At 45.2% G+C, this 14,728-nt stretch overlaps 3 protein-coding genes across 3 annotated transcripts; 1 reads left to right on the top strand and 2 right to left on the bottom strand.

The window, feature by feature from the left end:
- The first annotated feature begins 908 nt into the window (after nucleotides 1–908).
- LOC112895397 (30S ribosomal protein S20, chloroplastic) lies at nucleotides 909–2,695 on the top strand. The gene is made up of 3 exons (XM_025963346.1): nucleotides 909–1,127; nucleotides 1,219–1,409; nucleotides 2,129–2,695. The coding sequence occupies exons 1-3, from the start codon at nucleotides 977–979 to the stop codon at nucleotides 2,363–2,365; spliced, it is 579 nt and encodes a 192-aa protein (XP_025819131.1). The 5' UTR covers nucleotides 909–976; the 3' UTR covers nucleotides 2,366–2,695.
- Nucleotides 2,696–2,902: 207 nt separating this feature from the next.
- On the bottom strand, nucleotides 2,903–7,353 carry LOC112895396 (transcription factor-like protein DPB). The gene is made up of 9 exons (XM_025963345.1): nucleotides 7,215–7,353; nucleotides 6,992–7,116; nucleotides 5,731–5,774; nucleotides 5,257–5,307; nucleotides 5,020–5,160; nucleotides 4,869–4,937; nucleotides 4,656–4,751; nucleotides 3,895–3,965; nucleotides 2,903–3,792 (listed from the first exon to the last, which is right to left on the bottom strand). Exons 1-9 carry the CDS (start codon nucleotides 7,304–7,306, stop codon nucleotides 3,717–3,719), a joined length of 765 nt encoding a protein of 254 aa, XP_025819130.1. The 5' UTR covers nucleotides 7,307–7,353; the 3' UTR covers nucleotides 2,903–3,716.
- A 1,059-nt stretch (nucleotides 7,354–8,412) lies between these two features.
- On the bottom strand, nucleotides 8,413–12,949 carry LOC112891374 (heavy metal-associated isoprenylated plant protein 43-like). The gene is made up of 4 exons (XM_025958215.1): nucleotides 12,456–12,949; nucleotides 9,477–12,330; nucleotides 9,299–9,371; nucleotides 8,413–9,162 (listed from the first exon to the last, which is right to left on the bottom strand). Exons 2-4 carry the CDS (start codon nucleotides 9,480–9,482, stop codon nucleotides 8,801–8,803), a joined length of 441 nt encoding a protein of 146 aa, XP_025814000.1. The 5' UTR covers nucleotides 9,483–12,330; nucleotides 12,456–12,949; the 3' UTR covers nucleotides 8,413–8,800.
- Nucleotides 12,950–14,728: the final 1,779 nt, after the last annotated feature.

Below are 14,728 nucleotides of genomic sequence, written 5' to 3'. Positions count from 1 at the left end.
AATGACACACGTGGCGCCGCTCACGAGTCACGACACTTTGCTCATCTTGCGACTTGCTATTTTCTGTTTTACTCTTCTCCCTCTTTGTTTCCTGCATCTTTGTTGCCTCATCATACACCAACAGCACGGCATATAGGGGTGCTCAATTGTTTGATATTATTATTCCCTCTGTCCTAAATTATAAATCGTTTTAGCTTTTTTAGATACATATATTTTGCTATTCATCTAGATATACAGTGTGTCTAGATATATAATAAAAATTATATATCAAAAATAATTTGGAACGGATGAAGTGTTACCATATTTCTTTACCAAATCATGTCTAAGTACGATGAATAGTTTATTCGTCTCAAGTGATTAGCAAGAAATCATGTCTATAATAGGTGGGCAAATAGTGTGGCAGAAAAAAGAGTTGCATTAATGAAATAAAAAATACGAATTGTGACGTGTTTGATGGCAAAAAAATTGCTAATTATTCTAAAGTCCATATTTTTTTATAACCAACTAACCAAATACGCACATAAACATGAAACATGGAAAATTCCAATACCAAGCCTATTGTAGGAGCTACAATGACTAATGTGACCAGTGTTCTATAAGATAACTTAGATTGAAAGTGAAAAAACTAGTGGAGAGCGTATTATTAAATTGCGTAATTGAGATAAATTGGATCATGGGATCAAAGGGGGAAAAGATGTCTATCTGTTCCGGTTAGAATTTTAAAAAACCACACTACACAATCTAAAGAATACACGTTTTTTTAACCCGTTCGGCACTTCCTTACTGTTCATGCTTATATAGGGAATACACATATGCAATGATCCCGTATTCGCTTCTCATTCGCGTAAATCTAACCTCCGCCTTCGAATCCCATGGTCTGACCACCATACCCCACCCACGGCACCAACTCGTCCCGGATAAGATAACACCACCTGCACGAGCACGAGCAGCTGCTCGTCCGCCTCCCAGCGCAGCCATGGCCGCCACCTCTACCTCCCCGCTATTCTCCCTCTCCTCCCTCTCTGCCTCGCTCCCTTCCCCCACCCGGCTCCCCGCCACCCTCTCCCTCCGCGCCCTCTCCCCACGCACCCGCCTCTCGGTCTCCCTCCCCTTCGCCTCCCCACACGGTACGGCTCTGGTGCGCTTTTGGTTTCCCTTCCTCGATAATGTCTGTCTGTGTTGCCTCATCGGTGTTCGCGTTGCGTGTGATTCTTTCAGGCGTGTACGGCGCCTGGGCCGCGATGTCGACGTCGTCCGCGGGGAGGTTGAGACGGCGGGGGCTGGAGGTGGTGTGCGAGGCCGCGACCGGCCGGCGGCCTGACTCGGTCGCGAAGAGGGAGCGCCAGAACGAGAAGCACCGCATCCGCAACCACGCGCGCAAGGCTGAGATGCGCACCAGGATGAAGAAGGTAGCTGACCGACGCGCAGTGGCGGCGGCTGCATTCTTCCTCTCCCCTTTCTGCTTAATTTTGCCAGCAATTTAACCGCATTGTGTGGTAGCATAGCTTGAGTGGCACTGCGCAGTTAGAAAGGGAGTTAGTTTTGGAGTGCACAGGCAACTGGCAAGATTGCAGTACTAGAACCTTTTACTGAATTAGCTTTGTCTTGAGAAATCAGCTTGTTAGATGGACTCATTTGTGAAACACTAGGACCAATCGGATTGCTGAGTTTGTTGTGCGTTAAGTAATTGGGAATTTTGGTTTACTTAGGCAGTTTGGCTGTTAGCCGGTACATACCATGTTAATGTGTATGGATTGAAGGGCATGGAGAAATGCAGAATCTATGAATTTGTTAGCCTATGCATTTGCAGAGTTAAACGGTATGATAATGTAGATTGATTTGATGTTAATTGAAATATTAAATTGTCAGCTCATTTTTTGAATATAAAGCAACAGCTCAAGAAAAAAGAGAGACCTAGTTAGTGAGTTTTATTTCTTGGTTTTCTTGCATGTGAACTGTAGTTGTTTTCTGTTGTTGTGATAAGTCGTATAACATGAAAGAGGCTGATGGTGGGGATGGGATATGAAATCCCACTTTCATACAGTATTCAATATCATCATCATTTTGCAAGGGTTTAGTATCACTGTTGTTCTTTAAAAAAATCATAAGCTGTTTACACTTTGATTAGGTCTTCAGAGCACTTGAAAAGCTTCGGAAGAAAGCAGATGCCCAGCCTGAAGAAATAATTGAAATAGAGAAAATGATCTCTGAGGCATACAAAGCCATCGACAAGACAGTGCAAGTTGGTGCCCTGCACAGGAACACTGGGAACCATCGCAAGTCCAGATTGGCAAGGAGGAAGAAGGCCATCGAGATACTCCGTGGCTGGTATGTTCCAAATGCTGAACCTGTTGCTGCCACCTAGGATTCTTGAGAAATCATTGTCATGGATTGGTGGCAGCTTTTCATCAAAGCTCACCAATTTTGGGTGACATGTTATTCACAGATCTCAATTACTTGCCAAGTTCTCTCCATTCAAGTGGTCTGTTTATACCTTTTGTATCATCTTCTATGTTTATGTGCTTGCTCTGTACTAGAAGCCGTGACTAGAGTGGCCAGTTCTCCCCTGTTTCTGTTATTGTTCACCTCACTGTTGTAAAACTTCAGATTGGAAAATTTGAAATGTAGCTGTCGTCTGGTCTGTCCAGATTTCCTCAGCTGGAGAAAAATACATCACTACGCACATTGTATCCTATTACTGCCCTGCCATTGTGCAAATGATTAGATATCCATAGCGACTATTTTGCTTGGTATAAGGGACAAGTTATGAATGATGGATAACACGTTGCTTCCTTTCTGAATGCTGTAACACCTAAAGGATTGTTTAAGATTTCTTTTACTTTGCCCTTGCATTTTTATCAAAATGGTCCTAGTTGTTTTGGATTGTTTCAATATATTTCAAACTTCAGGAACAGATTACCAGCAGCTAGGGTGTTACTGAATTTAAACTTCTGTACAATACCCAGCAGTTGCCCGAGACACTCCGTGTGCAAAAGTTCTCTTATGCTGCTGAATCGCTTTGCTGGCATTTAAGGTCGGGCTTTCCGATGGGCTGCTTGGCATGTTGAGCTGTGTAACTGGAGCACGCCAATTCTTGCCACTTTGTATCACTTGGCCGAGCTGAGCTCTGTTGCTTTCTTGGGTTACATTATATGATCCAAATAATTTCTTCAACACCTTTGCTCTTCATCAGGTACAGGTTCAATTAACAAAAAAATAATCCTACTTTAAACCATTTTTTTCTATACTACAAAACAAGAAGAGGACTAAAAAAATATTATATGCTTAACAAGGCTGCTCGATCAGGACCGCAGGAGGCATTATTGTTAAACAGAAGATTCATATTCCGATAGCCAGTGCAGGTGCAGCTAGAGAAATACATGAACTACCAACAGCAAAAAGCTCAGACACTATATAACAAGCAAAGCTTGTGCACAAGCTTTTGAATTGGACCAATTATAAAGTTAATACATAGCATCATATATGAAAATAATCTATCTCAGACCTAATAACCTGCTAGGCACAAAAAAGGGGGCAAAATTTGCAGGTTAAATCTTCATACGCTTGATATGCTGCACTGAAGACTAGGTCAAGGTTTCATACTATATATATATACCTAAACATACTAATGGCTGTGCAAACAAAACGGGTTGTCCCAGTCTTGTCACTTTCAACTGATGGATCACATTCTCGAGCATCTATTGAAGAACACGAAGCTACCCAGCTCTTCTTATGCCATTGCGCCTGATCCCATCAAGGATTGAGACATCGTCATGCAAAGTGAATGGTGTACTGAAAAATGGAACGGAAAATACTTGGTTAGGACTTAGGAGCAAGACATGCTAATTTGGAGGGAGCATCAGTTTTGAATTTTGGTGGTAACCAGAGACATACCAGTTGAAGTCGAAACCTGCGAACTTTGAGTCCTCTGAAATCTCAATTTCCACCCTCGCTTTTCTGGATGCCTGCTCAAAGATAAACGCGGTTACTACTTACAAGACTACCAAAGATGTCCAGCACAAGTTATTACAATTAATCTTGTTTAGTAAACATGAGGTGTGAATCCTTTCGATTGTGTAACTCTACTCGACGCCACCAAGTAGTACATAGTGTGTAAATCAGCTAGGTACTACCTCTATATGTGGGTATGTAATTTGCTTTGAGATGTGTTGGGACGAAATGTAAGAAGTATCAGATTCATCTCCTTGCGTTGTCTTGTTTTTCACTGTGTATACTTGCGCTGGCATTTGTAAATCCTAAGTTCTGAACGAACACAAGTTACAACCATTGTATATGACAAGATCGTTTCTATACTGTTCCTATATATGATATCATGCAATAAAATTGAAATAATAATACCATCCAAAGTAGTGCCTAATCACTAGCAGTTATACTTATCTGCATTTGAAAGGTAGCTGGTAGCATCTTTGCAGACATAAACAAGTCTAAACCAGACCGTATAAGTCAACCATCTATAATGGAACATTGGAAACATGCAATGAAACAAGTCTGGACTAAACCATTTAAGTCAACCATAGTTAGTAGAACACTTGAAACATGTACAAGCCCAATATATGTACAGCCAGATGACACAGCTGAGTTGCAAGCGACTTGGAGGGTAAGTACTCTCGACAGTGGCAGATCAAGAAAAATACCTTGACCAATAAGAATGGAAGGCAGATACCATTCACACTCTCTGCTGGCCTCTGTAATACCTGGTTGCGAAACTTGATATTCTGGAGGTCATCAAACTTGAAATACACAAAAAAGAATCATCAGAGAATAGTAACTACACAGCTTATAAAGAGGTGGCTATATCTCTGCATGAATGCAAAGAAGAGGTATCGCTAGATCCACGGACAACATACCTGTTTTTCAATTTCCTGGAGAAGTTTCTTCTTGTTCTTAATCCTGATCATTAGTTCTTTGTGAGCCTCCTTTAAAATAGAACACGACATCAACCATATCACAAATCATCCTCAATTATTATTTATCTGTCTGCAAAGCACAAATACTGACCTCCAACTTCTTAATCTTTTCATATCTGAAATTAGACAGGCCCATCCACTTTATTTCCTTTTTGTCTTTTGCAATAACACGTAGTGCAATTAGCACATTAAAAGCATCATACACTCTCCTCCTAATATTCTTCTCATCAAACTACAAAGACAAACTTATTTTCTTTAGATCAACATTTTTTTGGTGGGGAAAGTACACAGGCATATCAAATTTATGCAGCTTAATATATGAAGTAACCTCTTGGCCATTAAGCGTCAACTTTAGCTCCGCACAAATTTCATCTGCAACCTGAAATATACAATAACTAGTTGAGGTAGCTAACAACCCATTATGGAAAAGAAAACATAATCACATTCAAGGGTAGAAGGTATGCTATGTATCAAGAAAAACAATACTTTGTACCAAACTACCCATGTAATACAATGGAGATGCCTTTCAGCATTTGTCAAAGAATCATCTTTTGATAACAATACTGTACCAAACTACCAATGTAGAGATGCCTCTTTCGATAGTAACATTATTATTACTAATGCATTTTTATATTTCATTTGACTTGTTTGTTTTGTTGGTGGCTCCTGTTGGGTTTTATCTATAGCCTACCCCAACTTGCTTGGGACTCAATGGCTTTGTTCTTCTTCTTTTTTTGGTAGCCTTCTTTATGAATAATGGTCTTTTAGTAAGAGTTTGAGGGATACACATATAAGAGAATACCTCATTATAAGTAGTCCGTCCTTTGGTCTCAACTTTTTTAGAAACTGCAATGTCAAATCAAATGCTGATTACATCATAAGTATCAGGTTGGCAACTTAATTTACATCATGAAAAGAAAACATATACTATAAGTGTTAAGCATAAAACATCTATGTATGCTTCACGTTTGTCCTATTCTATTACACTACCGCCTATGTCCAAGCATGTGTAACTTGTAAACCGAAAGAACCTCAGTGGTTGAATAATGTTGCATGTACATCATTTGCACCCAAAGATGCCTGCACCACCCAACAAAGAATGCTCCATATGCAACCTCTTCACACTAAGCAATAATTTTTTGAGCTAATGTAAACAATGTCAAAACATAAATTCCATTTCTCTCAGATCAAAATCCACAGAAGAGGGCCTCAAAGGTCACAGCAAACATTTTCCAACCTAAAAGTGCTTTATATAATTCTGTTGAAAGGTAAGCTGAGTAACATTCACATGTAATATGCCCCAATGAATAGAAATTATCCCGTTACCCACACTAAAAAAACTTGTTCCAGCAGAACCGAACTAATCTAAGTGCTGAAATCTGCCCAAGAAAGTGACACATTCACTAAAAAAAACATATGCATCACACATATGTGGAGGGCAGTAGCATCGACGTCAACCAAAGGGACACCAAATTTCAAAATGGAAAACCACCCAAAGCGGTTAGCAGTGTAGAAACAAGACCTAGGGACTGTTTGGTTACCACACTTTCTTGCCACAAATGTGGTGTGCCACAGTTTTCATGGTGGGACATGGTTACATGGGCAAGACGGTCACCACAACTGTGTTAGCACTTGGCAAGAAAATGAGCCATTGACAGTAGGGTCCTAGTGAAGAGAATGTTTGGCGCGCCTAAGTTGTACCTACTAACCAAAGACCTGCCACGGTTGGTGTGGCTGCCCAAGGTGTGCCATTGTGTGTGCCAGCCAAATCTCTTATATGCTTGTGGGATTACAACAAGTTATTCTCTAGAAAAAGACTAGAGGCTCACGCACATCAAATCTTTGAAGATGTAGGGCCCTGCTAGCTTAGGTTTAGATTTTCCCACCACGTGAGGACCATTTCCCAACTTCTCTAGACACAATTCCATACAACTAGATCAAAATCGGAGCAAGTAGAAAATTTGTTCCCCAGCGGTTACCCCTACCGCTCAATGTCACACTCCCACGCCCTCTATCATGAACACAAGCCACAAAAAGTCTTTCGGCGAGGCGCGGCGTCTCACCTATCTTGCTGTACTCGCGGAGCCCCCACCCGGCGATCCGCTGCGCCCCGGCCTTCTCCTTCCTCGCCTTCTTGCTCTTATCGCCCTCCTCCTCCCTCTCGGCCGCATTGCCGCCGCCGCCGCCGCTGCATCAACAAAACCCCAAAACCCAAAAACCCCACTTGAAGGCTGACACAAAAAAGTTCATCAAGGAATCCAAAGTGCGCGACAGAATGGTCGGTACCGTCTGGGAAGCGGAGGTAACTCGGCTCCATCGGGGATGCGCAGGCTGGTCAGCTCGGGTGCCGCCGCAGCATCGCCGCAGGGGGGCGCCATTGCGGGTGCGCTCTCCTAGGGAGAGGGAAGGACAGAGTAAAGTGGGTTTGGACGGCCTAGGACTAGGAGGAACGAGAGCGCACCAAGACGACTCGTACGGCAGTCCAAGAATGGAGAGGTATATCTGGCCGTTGATTAAGCTTTATTATCTTCCCTTTTTATTTTTTTCCCCCAATAAATACCTGCCATTAACTTTTTCCCAAAAAGAATTGCAATAGTATAGTCCTCCTCATGCTCCAGAAGCCGTCCAGGTAAACCACAGTGAAGCAATAGATATTTTCTATATTTAAAAAAAATACTTTAATCTATCTAGCTATAGGAATATTTGCATAAACCTCTCGATTTTGAAGCGTGTGGCCACGTACTGCAGCCATCTATTATGCATTTCACGTGGAAAAACAGGTTGAATGCAATGGAAGTTTTCTATTTAGCCTGCTAGATCGATGAGTTTTAATCATTTGCCGTCATGTGACCATGCACAACACGGCCACGTATCATTAACTTATTATTTAGAAATATCTTCTTTTTGAATCATATGATACACGCAAACTCTTACAAATACGCACGCACACTCATCCCTCATTTTTGTGTTTTTGTGTGACCGTGAACGAGCGAGCTTCAAAAATAACACACAACTTTCTTCGTTGTGCCAAAATTTACATAGCACCAAAGGCGCTTCCGGTAATCCAACATGGTAAACGCGATGAAATTGATTGAACAAAATTTCCGTTTCCAGCTTTCCTAACTCATGGTTGCCGAGAAGACCGCTGACTTGGCACATCGAGTTGGTTCGTGACATGACATTCAATTCATATTCTGCGCAAAATTATTTGCCTCCAAACTAAGACCAGCCCATCCACATGGTGAAGTTATTGGATCGTACATATCAATGGCAAATTGATATATTTAATCAAATTTTGACACTGCAGGAAGCTTTGACTAGCCTACTTGTATGTCATTTTCTTTAGATCCAGCTTTCTTGTCTGTGAGTCTGGTGGGAACAGGGGAATCCCTGCACCTGCTTAACCAAGTTGCATTTTCATGAACAAACCAAGCAATTTCGACACACCCACAGTTTGTCAAAAAAAAAAAGTCAACACCTACAATTCTTAATAACGAACTTTGGGATGTTCGGAATTTCTTGCATTGGCATCTTAATCTTGGCATTCGATTGGATGCTTTTTTTTTTGAGCAAAGGATGCATGTTACAAAGCTATAGATAGCTATTACTGGAATGTTGAGTGTTGACAGTTGCCATTGCCACTACATGATATCCTTCAGGCACCGATCGGTCTGGGCTGCTAAAGTGCTAATGATGGAAGACCACTCAAGAATGAAAAGATTCAGACTTCAGAAAGAGAATGTGCACGGAAACCAAATCTTTCAAACCGATCGACGCGAGAGCTACAGAGGAAATTCAGGCGCCTGCTGGAAGAGGATGTGGCTTTTTTTTATCAGCAACAAACTGGTATTGACGACCATGGCGTCGCTCTCTCAGACGATGGTGCAGGGGCCGGGGTACTCGTCCTCGATGGGGATGTAGCATGGCTGGCACTGCTTCATGTACGGCGGGGGGCACGGCGGCGGGGGGCACGGCGGCGTGGGGCACGGCTTGGGGCACATCGGGCACGGCATGGGGCAGCAGCACTTCTTCTTGGCTGCTTCTGCCTCCTTCTTCTTCTTCTCTTCCTCCTCCTTCTTCTTCTTCTCCTCGGCCTCCTTCTTCTCGTCGGTCACCGACACCACCTCCGCCGGGTGCTTTGCCTTGCGCAGCGCCGCCACGATCTCCACCACGTCCACCTCGCCCACCACCGTCAGCGTGCTCTTCTCGTCGTCGTACGTCAGCGACTTGATCCCTGCCATCGTTATCGTCAGTTCATCGGACATCTAGCATCGATTGACCAGGCACGAACACACACAATTGATCATATGATGGCCAAGAAAATGCCTATAGTGAGCGGCCGGCCATGGACAGGGAGGAAGATGATCCACCTTTAATTTTCGAGGAGATTCCCAGGACGCAGGTTTTGCACTTCTTGCAGGTGATCGCCACTTTGAGCACTATCTGAAGTTGCAAAACAAGGGTAATGAAAACCGATGAAAAATCACATGCTAGGGAGGGATTAAGAATGAAAATTTAAATGGACAACAGGACATTTTAAATGCTAACCTTCATCGTCAGACCACCGCGAGATTGATCCTCTGGGCACACTACTTGGTAACCAATTGGCAGGCGTGTCTAAAATTAAGCTCTGCTAAGAAGCCTCATCTCCTCTAGGAAGCTTTTATACAGGGTCCTTGACACCCCCCGGTTATCATTTCCTCAAGGGAAAAAAATATAAAATCTTTGGTGCAGAAATGTGTGATGAGAGACCGGTCTACAATGATTGGGACCAAGCAAGTCAGAGTTACTAGTAGGTGCAGCTCACACATAGAGACACGGTCGTTGGGATTATTCTGAAGCAGAAAATGGTGTGGACTAGACCAAAGTTTCCCCGTCCTAAGACATGCCAAATCGCTGCAACTGGCGGTTCATCACGATATAAAATGGCGCGGCGAGTTGGTACTCTTAACAGACAGTTCAGAGAATAAATGCAACCACTTGCCGATTAATCAGAGCATGAATGGATACAGAATGCAATGGCAGTAGTTGACGTGTTAGATGGTCTTCTTCTCTAGCTATTGGATAGTATTTGCTACCGAACAAGATGACAAGTTAAAGTAGGTGGCAACTAGGAAACGTCATCAGCTAATACCATTAGAGAAGTAGCAGCGCACTAGTACCGGTATATCTGTAGGTTTTTAGTATTGGTGTAATGTCACTGACGAAGACCTTGCTTGGAGTCATACATTATCAAAGCCGTTGCCTCCTCATCTCGTCCCTGAATGCTGATTCGTAAGGTTCCTGGGAATCTAATAAGATAGCAGAGGAGAAGGCATCCGCTGAGAAAAGATTTGATGTCTGCTTGTTATCCCAGTTAAATTTGGAGTCCAGGAAACTAGAAAGTGTACTTTTTTGAGGGAGGTTTTGCTCCTGAGTAGACAATTTGGTAACCTGGTACAGAACACCTTTTTGCATTGTCTAGCACTCGATTTCTTAGGCGCGGGATCTACATCTTGATTTACAAATCAAGGATTCCAACAATGACTCTACGAAGTAACTTGGTTTTGGGATGGGATTTCGGTGACAGAGACTTCTCCATCACGGACCCTTTGATCACTGACCTCGTGGTGGCAGTATCATGAAAATTGCTCAATGGTGGCATGTTAGCAACTGTGCAGGGAGCTGGCAAGATGAGAGGCGTGTGGATGAGGTGCACGCATGAAGCGATCCAGAGAATTAAGGCACTTAGTGTCTATGATTCTCAAGTTACATTTTAAGGATAAAATGATTTTGAGCGAGATGATCGTCGAAATCCCTAGCGAGAAAGGCCACGGATCCAAAATGGAGGAGCGAAAGAGAGAAGTCAGGAGAGGATTTGGAGAGGAAGAGAAGGAATTGTTAAACGAACTTTGACAACTCTAGTGTTGGCGACCAAAACAGTGATGAGACTAACGAGTCAAGAACAGCAAACCACCAGAACCCATCGGACGGCCATCCGAGCAGCAACTAAAGAAAAACTATAAATCTACAGGGCGACCACCTCCCCATCGCCGTAGGCGCGAGTGGCGACAAGGGAGGGGGAGGGCGGAAAGTTGACTCTCGGTTTCTTTCTCTCTCCCTCTCTTTGCGCGGAGCTTCTCGTGGTGCCACAAACTTACACAGTTGTGCTGCTTGTGTTGCGCTTTGAACTTTTTTCAAAGTCGCATGGCGAAAGCAATTGAAGTTAGATTAGGGATACAAGTGCAACTTGCTGACCGCCGTCGGGCCAACCTTCCACCATGGATTCGAAGGTCGGAGGAGTGGAGCAACCCTAGCAACCTGAATCCCGTAGCCCCTACCCAGCGGAAGCCATAAGGCTAGGCGTGAAACAGGCATGATATTTTCTCTCCTTTTCTTTTTGCAAAGCTGCTATAATTTGAGGATCAACGACTTAATCCTTATGCAGTGGTTTACCGTTTTGTAGCAATTCGGCAAAGACCCGCTTGAACGACATGGACCGATTAACAGTGTTTTCGTGGGCTTATGGTGCGGGTTAGCGGCGTGGCCCGCCCTGCTTGCACTTGCACCCCTAGTTAGAACTTCAGAACAAACCATCTGCTGGAGTGCTGGTTCGTCTCAATAGTAGCGGGAGCACACTCAATAGAACTAAAGGGAGCGGCGTACCCAGCCGGCAGCCGGTGCAACGAAAACGAACGAGTCGAGTTGTTGCGGTCACGTTCAGCTGCTGCTGCTCACAGTCTCATTTTTTTTTTGAAGGAGATAAACTCTGCTCACTGTCTCATCACTGATTATAAACCAATCCACGGCGCCCGCGCGCAACTCCCGCCGCGGGGCTGGTATCGCAACCCAACAGCGGCCGTCCACCGGTCCTTGGAAAAGGTCACGCACGGCCGCGCCCGGCCCGGGGGGTCGGTGCCAACTGCCAAGCCGTAGAGCCGCGGAGCAGATGCGCAGATCGAAGATCACCTGGCTCTCCGGCTGTGCTCTACTGGAAGTCTGAACTTGCCAGTAGCGCAAACACACTACACTGGATGTACATGTAGGCGATGCAAATGAGGCATGCACGATACTCAGATCTGCCGAGGAATTAATAAGCTGCAGCAAGGCAAAGATACATGAACCGAACTTGTGCGCAAAGTTCGTTGATGTGGTGTAACTTGGACAATTTACACGCGCAGTGAGTACTCGTATCTTTCACAATCCACAGGAACGTGACCAGCAAAGCTATCTACATCGGTCGAGGACTCGAGGGGGCTCTGTTTCGTAACTCACACCAGCAACCCCCTTAATCCATCGGCGACGATCGGGGGACAACGACAATCTGCGCACCTCGGCCGGGAGCCCGGGACCCCTCACCCGATCAGCCGTCGGCTGGCCCATCGCGCGCGGTCGGTCAGGTCAGGCCACGAACCCGAGGAAGCTGCACGGAACAAGAAGCCCCTTGCCTGCGTGAGAGATCACGCGAAGAAAAGAAGAGAAACGGGGAACGGGCGCGAAAGAGATGCAGAGATTGGCTCGGGCGCTCGCGACGGGGACGGCACGCACCTGATGGGCCTGGCGACGGCGTGGCGCGGGGCGAAGAGCGCGCGGAGGAAGAGGCTGGCGCCGTGGAGGAGCACCACCACGCTGCTGCACCCCACCAGCAGGAGCTCCAGCATCCTTCCTTGACGACGCCCTGCCTGCCTGCCTGCTCCTGCTCGCGTGTGGTCGCTTGCAATCGCAAGGGAAGCTGGGATTTGGGTGGGAATTTAGATGGTGTGCGGGCCGAAGGTTTTCCTTGGAAGCAAACCAAAATCGTCCGGCCGAGGTTTCTTGCTGCCTCTCGATCTGCTTGCTTTTGTCTAACACAGGTGAGGATTAAGTACCGAGAGGGAGAGATCGGGGACGACAGGGACGGCCTTCCTTTTCCCCGTTTCCTCTTCGCCGCCATCTCCGGGCGCTGACGTTGATGGTGTCCCTTTCGGAGAACTAATTGGGGGGTTTGGTTTATTCCGTTGCGTTTGGACTTTGGAGCTTGGACGGGGCCGGCGCGGCGTATAAACAAACAGGCGAGGATGAGACCGTTCTGGATAGGAATGATCGGCCGGGGCCGACACGACTGACTGATCCCCCGGTCCAGTCATCGATTGTCTCGTGCATCTGCCTCTGCCTGCATACTTCAGATGCAAAAAAGAGAAGAAGAAGGCACATTACTGATGCTGTTTCAGTTTCTCCGCCGCCGCCTATCAGAAAACGAAAAAGTTCTCCGTCTCTGCTAACAGGTAAACAGATAGTTACGGAGAAGGGCCCTGTTATTACGATATGCTCCCTTCCTTGAAGATTAGAGAAGGCCAGAAAAGGGTCCTTTCTGCCAAGGAATGTTTGGTGGAGGTAGCGAAACAGCAAAGAAAAATGGCGCTCGCGTTTACCTCTTCCTCCACGGATAATGCCGGCACTGCATTATTGCTGCGTTGTCTCTTATCTGGATGGGTCTGCGTGCCGATACGAAGGTTCTCTCTGGCAGGGTTTCATCTAGTTCCGGCTCCACTACTATAGTACTACTGTAGCGTCGGAGAAGCAGAAGACGGTGGAGCCACAGTTTGTAGCTCTGCCGGCTCCTCTTAGGTTTGTGAGGGAGGAAGAGTAAAGAGAGAAAAGCTTCATTGAATAATAGCGTTATAGTAGCATGAATAGTGCATATACAAGAGAAGACGGAGCCCATAAAATTGTGCCAAAGGAGGCCGGAAGGGCAAAGACCCGCTGCAATTGGTTCGTGTCACTGTGTCAGCTTGGGGATCGACCAATGGTTGGCTACTTGGCTCTAGGTTCGACTTCCTCTGCTCCTTCAGGGCTACAAGTTAAGCATGCACGTCGCAGTCGTAGTCACCAGAAGATAGGGGGCAATTATTGGCTACGAACCTCAAAACACTGGTCCGTGACACGTAGGTGAAAGGGTGGCCATGTTAAATCTCAAGCATAAAAACACTACCTCCAATTTTCACAGTTCTTTTACCGGTTCTCTGGACGTCATGCTGTCCATAGAGTTTATACTCCGCATATCTTCATCTCAACCTTTCCTTTTATTTAATTCAAAGCTCATTGGATTACTTTTTCACCATAGTTCAGTAAAACCACGAACCACAAGAGTTTACAAGATTCGAGAGGGGATCGACCCAAATACAAGATTGATCAGGGCTACAAGATAAACCAATGCAACCAAGATCTTGCACATATGCGTTAGCCGCAACCGCGCAAAGACACGACAATACAATCAAACTAGGTGGAGATAACGAACTTTGCTTTCCTTAACAAAATGCCTTCTAAAGAGTTATCATAATCATCCTATAGTGGTTTTGAGTGCGGCTTTGTGAAGCCTAGAATCTTTTTCTTTAAACCTGAAGTCTATAAGCGATTAAGCGCTGGCAACTCCAGGTCTCCAGTCAAAACTTCTTTTTATCTTAATTTGCGTCGCTTTATTCATGCACCTGCAGTTCAGCTGAATCGCGAACCAATAAATCATTTGCAAGTGCTGGGAGAGGGTTCATCCACACAACCGGATGACCCAAGTCCCTACTGCGACCAACTTGCGCCGAACCATGGGCAACAGAATTACAAGAACCAGGTATATGCAAAACCTCAACAGAGCTAAACAAAGTCGCCATAATGAACTTAGCCTCTCTGAAAAGTACACCTGATGATGCTCGATCCATTTCATCCGATCGCAGTGCCTTCACCAGGGTCTGATCGACGATGACACGCTGCATACCACGCTCTGCAGCAATCTGAAGAGCTTCGATGCATGCATGAGACTCGGCACCTAGAACATCACCGACCACAGG

Source organism: Panicum hallii, chromosome 5 (assembly GCF_002211085.1).
Source record: "Panicum hallii strain FIL2 chromosome 5, PHallii_v3.1, whole genome shotgun sequence".
In the NCBI taxonomy this organism is placed as follows: Eukaryota; Viridiplantae; Streptophyta; class Magnoliopsida; order Poales; family Poaceae; genus Panicum; species Panicum hallii.
Note: the sequence above shows the minus strand (reverse complement) of the source record. Positions and strands in the feature narration are given on the sequence as shown.

Excerpts from the sequence above, each read along its gene's own strand:
- LOC112895397 (XM_025963346.1), top strand. The coding sequence starts at position 977 with ATGGCCGCCACCTCTACCTCCCCGCTATTCTCCCTCTCCTCCCTCTCT. Across the intron at positions 1,128-1,218 it reads CCCCTTCGCCTCCCCACACG|GCGTGTACGGCGCCTGGGCC; the intron begins GTACGGCTCTGG and ends TGATTCTTTCAG. Across the intron at positions 1,410-2,128 it reads TGCGCACCAGGATGAAGAAG|GTCTTCAGAGCACTTGAAAA; the intron begins GTAGCTGACCGA and ends CACTTTGATTAG.
- LOC112895396 (XM_025963345.1), bottom strand. The coding sequence starts at position 7,306 with ATGGCGCCCCCCTGCGGCGATGCTGCGGCGGCACCCGAGCTGACCAGC. Across the intron at positions 4,938-5,019 it reads AAAAGATTAAGAAGTTGGAG|GAGGCTCACAAAGAACTAAT; the intron begins GTCAGTATTTGT and ends TCTATTTTAAAG. Across the intron at positions 3,793-3,894 it reads GCAGGTTTCGACTTCAACTG|TACACCATTCACTTTGCATG; the intron begins GTATGTCTCTGG and ends TCCATTTTTCAG.
- LOC112891374 (XM_025958215.1), bottom strand. Across the intron at positions 9,163-9,298 it reads AATCTCCTCGAAAATTAAAG|GGATCAAGTCGCTGACGTAC; the intron begins GTGGATCATCTT and ends TAACGATGGCAG.